Below are 8,126 nucleotides of genomic sequence, written 5' to 3'. Positions count from 1 at the left end.
AAGGGCGTACCCCTCCCTAGTTCTTAGCTGACTCAGTCATAAAAATAATAGTTATTCTAGAAGTACTGCAATAAATAGTTATTTTTGCAGTTAAAAAATTAATTTTTATTATTTAAATAGTAAACAGGGAGCAGAATTTAAAATTAGAGAATCTATCCTTAAAAATGGTTAATTAGTGACATATAAAATACATATATTTGTTTTTTTGTTTTTGTTTTTTGTTTTATGTTTTTTAATGTGACCAGCGTAAAGTCTTACCATTAGCTTTGGAGAACTTGGAGTTCCTAAATACGTGCGTGGGTACCTGCGAAGCACTCGAAGTATTTTTACATCATAAGTCATAACACAAGAAACGTCTTAGACGCGAGAGAGAGAGAGAGAGAGAGAGAGAGAGTGTTACAAAGTCCAAGGCAAAGCACACCGCGGTCAGTCAGAAGAAAGACCTTTGACTTTCACGGATTCTCGCATAACTCATATTCGGATATAACATCGATCGACTGTACCGAAAGCGTCGTAATGTTGGTTGCTTAATCGCTACGTATTTTGTTTTTGCTCCTCAGATTGAAAAGAAGAAGAAGAAGAAATAAGATGAAACTGACGCCGAGAGAGGTTGAAAAACTAGGTCTTCACAATGCTGGATTTTTAGCACAGAAACGACTCGCTCGCGGTTTGAGGCTTAATTACACTGAATCGGTTGCACTTATCGCTACACAGGTGATTTTTCATTATTTGTTATTCGAGATTTTGCTCAAAAGTCTACATTAGGTGCTCTACGGCTAGTTAGCATGTGTAATTGGAGTGACTAAGGACTAACATATCATGAAGCTTAATTAATTGTGTGCGGTTTTATAGATTTTGGAGTTTGTTCGAGATGGTAACAAGACTGTGGCAGAGTTAATGAACATAGGGATTCAACTTCTAGGAAGGTAAACTAAATTTCAAATTGATTGGTTTTTTAATTCATTGAAAGAGTTATGGTCTTGAATTGTGATGTAAACTTGAGCTTTAACTTTCAATAGGAAACAAGTTCTTCCGGCGGTTCCGCATCTCCTCCGCACGGTACAGGTCTGTTATTGGGTGAAACATTTTTTCTTTTCTTTTTTTTTTCAAAGCAAGTATTTCTGTGGATGATCGTATTTTCCGTTGTGGTGCTTTCTATTTTGATAGGTCGAAGGAACCTTCCCTGATGGTACTAAGTTAATCACCGTCCACGATCCGATTGCTAGTGAAAATGGAAATCTGGAGCTAGCTTTACAAGGGTCTTTCCTTCCAGGTGATGGTTGAACACAGTTTAAGTTTTATCGAACTAATTTTGACGGCCCAGGTGAATCGCTTTTTTGCAGCGCCTTCGCCGGATATGTTTAGCAACATAGAAGTTGGGATTGACCCTGGTGAAATAGTATTTGGGTACGGTAATGTTAAGCTAAATTCTAGAAGGAAAGCAGTGATGCTTGAAGTTATCAACACCGGAGATAGGCCAATTCAGGCAATTATTTCTTTATTTATTCATCTCGAATTCTTATTCTACACGTCTCTGTGGTGGTTCTATTGAGGCCAAATCTTTAGATTAATTACAGGTCGGTAGTCACTATCACTTTATAGAGGTCAATCCGTCGCTGATTTTCGATCGAATGAAGGCATATGGAATGCGGCTCAATATTCCTGCTGGGACAGCCACAAGATTCGAGGTCGGTTAAATTTTTAGTTGCCTAATGTTACTATTCATTCATTCACATATCATTGAGACCTTCATTTCGTCTCTGATTCATAATGTAACTGTGTACGTGGTGCAATAAATCGTGCTTTTCCAGCCCGGAGAAAACAAGAGCGCCATACTTGTAAGCATTGGAGGTAAGAGAGTTATCCGAGGAGGTAACGGAATCGTGGATGGTTCGGTCGATAGTGCCAGGTGGCAGGAAATTCTCGGAGCAGTAACCGAAAGAGGATTCGGAAATAGAGAAGAACCTAATGCTAGGTTCGGACTTTTCGTTGGCTTATTAATCTTTGGGAAGATACGAAGATATCTTTACCTCAAAACTTATTTTTGTAGAGAAGGAGTTACCGGGGAAGACCAGGCTTTTACCACAGTGATCTCTCGCGAGGAATACGCCAATATTTACGGCCCAACCACGGGAGACAAAATTCGGCTAGGCGATACTAATTTATTTGCCGAGGTGGAAGATGATTTCGCTGTGTATGGCGATGAGTGTGTTTTCGGAGGCGGGAAAGTCATAAGAGACGGGATGGGACAGTCGTGTGGGCATTCTCCGGCGGAGTCTCTCGATACCGTTGTAACGAATGCTCTGGTGATTGACTACTCCGGAATTTTCAAGGCTGATATCGGGATCAGAGATGGCATTATTGTTTCGATCGGAAAGGCCGGGAATCCGGATGTTATGGACGGCGTATTTCCAGACATGATCATCGGCGTAAATTTCGTCTCTACGACTGATTACTTGTGGCCGTGAAAATGACATAATTACTGACCTTTACCCATCTTTACGAATAGATAAACACCGAGGTCATTGCTGGAGAAGGCAAGATCTTGACTGCCGGGGCTATAGACTGTCATGTGCACTTCATATGCCCGCAATTGGCTTATGAAGCAATATCAAGTGGTAATTAATCAGATCTCTTGAAAAACTCCGGGATAGGGTTAACCGCTCTTCAGTTATTTTTCATTAGCCGATCGCATTCGAGATCGGCCTTGTGCCATACAATCTGTATTTTTGCTTTGGCTTATCCAAAGCTCTCCCTATTTTTTGTTTTCGTTACTATTGCATGTTGTTTCTTCTTGATAGTTAAGCTACTCTTTTTTTTTTTTCTTTTTTTTTATGGTTTGATAGACACGTCTTTTTATTGAACAACACTAGGTAAAGAAAAAAAAAATGTAGAGAGAAACTCAACATTCACATAATTATCTGCTTTGATGGTCAATAAATTAGGGTTGTTGATTTGTATTATAAAAGGGAACACAGTTACACACTTCATCATTTGCAAAAAAAAAAAAAAGAAAAAAAAAAGATTTAACGATGATTTGTGTTCATGTGTAAATTGATATCCAGGGATTACAACGATGGTAGGGGGTGGAACAGGACCAGCGGAAGGAACTAGGGCAACGACTTGCACTCCCGCACCATCACATATGAAACTTATGCTACAAGCAACCGATGACATCCCTCTTAACTTTGGTTTTACAGGGAAGGTTTGTTGACTGATTTTCTTCATGTATATTTCGCTTTAAACACGGATAACTGTGACGCTACTTGAATTGTAAGAAAATCTCAGATCAGAACCGTTTGATTTCTTAATGAAACGAGTCCAAATTTTAAAAGCTCCTCTCTCCCAGAGCCAGGCTCAATTCGGGAAAATCAAAACAAACACAACAAGGCATTGCTAACTGACATTCCTCATTGAATACTGAACTTCCATACAGCATCTCACGCCTGAAAGATTTCATGAAACATCTGAAACAAAGCATATTTGAATAATTGAATCAGTGGCCAAAAAATTCCGTCTGGTCTCTCAAATTTTCTATGCTTTTTTTTAGGGAAATGGTTCCACACCTGAAGAGCTACACGAGATAATAAAAGCTGGGGCGATGGGACTTAAGCTGCACGAGGACTGGGGAACTACCCCCGCTGCAATCGACAACTGTTTGGCTGTTGCCGAACAACATGACGTCCAGGTTTCAAGTCACATGTGTGATTTTAAGATTTTCTTAGGAACGTATTATGTTACTAAACATCTATTTTTTGATAAATTTTTTTTTATTGTCATCTCTGTCGAGACAGGTTAATATACATACAGACACCTTGAATGAATCCGGGTTTGTGGAGCACACAATTGCCGCTTTTAAAGGAAGAACGATTCATACGTATCATAGGTAGGTCAGACCTTGTTAGTATTGACCCATGAACAGTTCGAAAGCAAATAAGTCCTATCAAGCTGTGATATCAGGATTCAAGAATCACAATGTTGAGTTATTTTGAAAATTTTATGAGGAGAAATCTTCGGCTGCATATATTGAAAACGGGCGTGATACTTCTTAGGGGGGAGATATATTGCTTGCGCTCGCATAGCTATTTTGTTTTCATTTATTTTTTATTTTTTATTTTTTTTGTTAATTTTTAATTTTTGTAACCATGTTTGTCTTTGGTATTATTGTAATTTCCAGTGAAGGCGCGGGTGGCGGTCATGCTCCGGATATCATTAGAGTGTGTGGTGTGAAAAACGTCATTCCTTCCTCAACGAACCCCACGCGACCTTACACCTCCAACACTATAGATGAACATCTTGACATGCTGGTATTAAAATATTTTAAAGAAAGCTATACTGACAAGTGTGTGTTGGCATTGTCATTCTATGATATCCGAATTATTATCTGACTCGTACAGATGGTCTGCCATCACCTTGACAAGAACATACCAGAAGATGTATCTTTTGCTGAATCTAGAATAAGAGCAGAAACTATTGCAGCAGAAGATATTTTGCATGATATCGGAGCAATCAGCATTATATCTTCGGATTCTCAGGCTATGGGACGCATTGGAGAGGTTGGTTCTTTTCCTGCTTTCATATTAGCTTGAAGACACTCTTCTTCAGGATATAATTTGGTTACTTATGAGGTTGTTTCGTGTTTCATTTCATGAGTAACGCTGATGATTAACATTGATTCATTTCATACTAGGTGATAATTAGAACATGGCAAACTGCAGACAAAATGAAGTCACAAAGAGGATCTCTCCATGACGGATCAGACAACGACAATCTTCGGATAAAGCGATATGTTGCAAAGTATACTATAAATCCAGCGATTGCTAATGGGCTCTCTCAGTATGTTGGTTCAGTTGAGGTACTTAATTTGAGAGATCTTGTCATTTGTTTTCTTTTTGATCTTTGCTATTAAACGGCAAGGATTGACACGAACAATCGTAGCCTCGGTAATAAAATTGTTGAACCTATGCATAAGCTGTTAATTTTCACCACTGACAGGTTGGTAAGTTAGCTGATCTCGTTCTATGGAATCCGTCGTTTTTTGGGGCCAAACCAGAGATGGTCATCAAAGGTGGTGTGATTGCATGGGCAAACATGGGCGATCCAAATGCTAGTATTCCGACCCCCGAACCGGTAAAGTCTATCTTTGTGTTTGATGTTTGATGTCAAATTCTCATACTGTTTTAAATGAGATCTAAGCACTTGCAAAGATAATCCATTATGCTCTAGTATTGATGGGGATTGAGTTTCACTTTTAATCTTTCAGGTGTTGATGAGACCAATGTTTGGAGCATTTGGCAAGGCTGCTGGTGCTAATTCCATTGCTTTCGTTAGCAAGGCATGCTCTCTCTCTCTCTCTCTCTCTCTCTCTCTCTCTCTCTCGATTGAGTGTCGTATAGGGTTCCATCTCAAAATCGATTAGCGATGAGAGGAGTAATCCATGGCCTCATAAATCTTTCTTAGGTGTCTTTATCTTTTCGATGTGGAATCCTTAAAATGCTTACCGCTGATAAGTTGCTAGTTCAGTGCTAGCACCTCCATCCCCCTAAATGATGATCGAGTCACGCCCAAAATTTTAAATACCGTTACCGATTAGATACCGATTTTACTGAGATATCGGCTACCGACGGAGATACAGACGAAGATTTTGTAGATATTTGAAATACCGCTACCGACGTACTGATCAGAATTTTAATAAGATATCGGTTACTGACGGAGATATCGACGGATATTCTATAAAATGATATATATATATATATATATATATATATATATATGTTTCAAAATCAAAATCTTAACATATATTAATTCTTATTTATTTTGTAAATTATATTAATGTTCTTCGTATTCATATTTGGGTTCCCACAATTTATATGTTTCTTTTCTTTACGAGTAGGAGACTTGATCTTGAAATTATTATAAGAGCATTTTGGTTAAAAAGATAGACTTGATCTGAAATTATTATAAGAGCTTACCAGACGTGATCTGAATTATAATAAGAGCATTTCATTCGGTATTTCAAGTCAACGCTTGATCAATCAAAAGACAGATATCCGTGGGACTGTTTATCGTAGAAAGATCGTGCAAAGCATATATGTAGTCATCAGATTTTTTTATTGTAATTTTTTATATAAACATATTTGTATTCCCTGTAAACAGGTTGCTGCGGACAACGGAATTAAAAGCGTTTACGGACTGAACAAAAGTGTGAAAGCGGTGAGCAATGTCAGGAATCTGACTAAACTGGACATGAAACTCAACGATGCTCTTCCAGACATTACGGTGGACCCAGAGACATACACTGTCACTGTAGACGGTGAGGTTCTCACCTGCGCCGCTGCCACCACCGTCCCCTTATCAAGAAATTACTTCCTTTTTTAGGCTTTATAGATTATTTTTTAAAATCTCAACTAGCCTAGTTCAAAAGAATATTATTTATATACATAAGGTAGGGCTTTAAGGAGATAGGCTTTACATATATGTATTTGTTATTTCATGACCAGTGAGATCTATGGAGACTTGATAATTTATGATCCGCCGGGGGGGAAAATAATTAGTTGGCCAGACAAAACTAATAATCTAAGATTGGCCGTTTGGTGATCAGTCTTGGTAGGGTGGTAACACAATTTTGCCACTCTGGTTCTTCATTTGTGCAATTTTGATAATGATTTCGAATAGAGAATTATGTGATGTAATTTTGAAATGAGAGTTTTGTTGCGGCATGGGATTTAGATCTTGTGGCGGGAGCTGTTGTGATTTGAATACCGGTAATTAAGAATACTCATGAACACTAATCTTGCCGTTGCGATTTGAGTTCCGGTAATTAAAAATACTCGCTAACAATAATCTTTGCTCTATAATAACAATCTTCACTCAAATATAATATCTTATCCCTGAGAGAGGTTAAGTATTAGTTGGGGGGTTACCTCATAATAAAATACTCGTTTATAGTTTGGTCTAAAGACAATTTTTGGAAGAATAAATTTACATAATCAAATGCTACTTGCATTATTAGTTAACCTAATTTCGAATTGCAAAAATGCATGATTTAAAAATCCTAGCTAGAGCATTTTGGTTTATAAACCAAAAATATAAGAGGAATAGGAATACGAATGGCACTATTAGTAATGGAATCCAAAGGAAGTCTTCTTCTCCATATTGCATTGATCCTCATATGAAAATACTTCAAGTGAATATCAAGGGAATGCACTATGCATTCGAATATGTTTCTACGCATTTAAAATCCAATTTATAAATACTGGTTAATCATAAAAGGAATCGTCGAACAAATGTTGGTGTCCTTCTTCACGACGTCTATCCGAGTGGGCTCTCTTATTTTGCTACTTCTTTAAGCTACCACTAGAAATCACGTTGTTTATTATGTTTCATCAAGTACCTAGTACATTATTCTATTATGATATCGTCTAAATTCATATTTTTGTAAGGATTATGAGAGTTTAACGATTTGAGTTGGGATAGGAGCCCAAATCTAAGTAAGGGAAGGAGGACATAGAAAATTTTGGGTTTAAAAAGTTTACAAGTAGAGAATTTTGTGAGAAATGAGGGTATTGAAAATTTTGATTTTGGGAGTTTGTAGTTGGAGAATTATGGGTTTAACAACTTTTATGACTCTAACAACATTTATAAATTATAAATATGTCTCTAACAACTTCTAATTTTTTTTAAGTATAAATTTTATTACTTAAAATGACAGGTTACATAGAAAATTGAGAAACAGTTAGTAATTCATTACTTAAATTATCATCTTTACAGCTGTCCTTTGAGAAACGAATCGGGCACAGTAGAGTAAAGGTCTGAGACTGATCAATTAGCTATGCATAGTTATGCAAATATCATTTAATTTAAAGCCTTTGCGTCATGCCATTTAATGGCATGTTCAATTGTTCATCATAGCAAATTTGGCGAAATGACATTGAATAAGTTTGTAGTTCCAACTTCCAATTGTCATGTTTCCGTTGTGCCGACAATTTTTTTTTTTTTTTTTTTTTTTTTTTTTTTTTTTTTTTTTATATTTCACCGTATACTCGTAATTCATATTTACAAAAAAAAAAAAAAAAAAAACTCGTAAATCATAATAGAACATATTTCGGTGTCCGATAAAAATAGAA

At 36.9% G+C, this 8,126-nt stretch overlaps 1 protein-coding gene across 2 annotated transcripts; it reads left to right on the top strand.

Moving 5' to 3' along the window:
* The first annotated feature begins 309 nt into the window (after window positions 1–309).
* Window positions 310–6,728, top strand: URE (urease). 2 transcript variants are annotated; one of them, XM_089606618.1, is made up of 19 exons: window positions 310–425; window positions 561–714; window positions 853–926; window positions 1,020–1,065; window positions 1,168–1,273; window positions 1,344–1,486; window positions 1,578–1,688; window positions 1,812–1,975; window positions 2,051–2,429; window positions 2,510–2,618; window positions 3,066–3,205; window positions 3,551–3,688; window positions 3,795–3,886; window positions 4,178–4,307; window positions 4,398–4,556; window positions 4,691–4,855; window positions 4,996–5,130; window positions 5,264–5,335; window positions 6,157–6,728. In XM_089606618.1, the coding sequence occupies exons 2-19, from the start codon at window positions 589–591 to the stop codon at window positions 6,376–6,378; spliced, it is 2,511 nt and encodes an 836-aa protein (XP_089462744.1). In that variant the 5' UTR covers window positions 310–425; window positions 561–588; the 3' UTR covers window positions 6,379–6,728. The 2 variants fall into 2 exon arrangements, with proteins under 2 accessions (XP_089462744.1, XP_089462745.1); XM_089606619.1 differs by having other exon boundaries at window positions 310–714.
* The last annotated feature ends 1,398 nt before the right edge of the window (window positions 6,729–8,126 follow it).

Source organism: Urtica dioica, unplaced genomic scaffold (genome assembly GCF_054948205.1).
Source record: "Urtica dioica subsp. dioica isolate 48M unplaced genomic scaffold, U.dioica_male_clone48M_v1_H2 Urtica_dioica_male_H2_contig_62, whole genome shotgun sequence".
NCBI classification, from domain to species: Eukaryota; Viridiplantae; Streptophyta; class Magnoliopsida; order Rosales; family Urticaceae; genus Urtica; species Urtica dioica.
The sequence above is the reverse complement of the archived record's forward strand: the minus strand, read 5'-3'. Positions and strand labels throughout refer to the sequence as shown.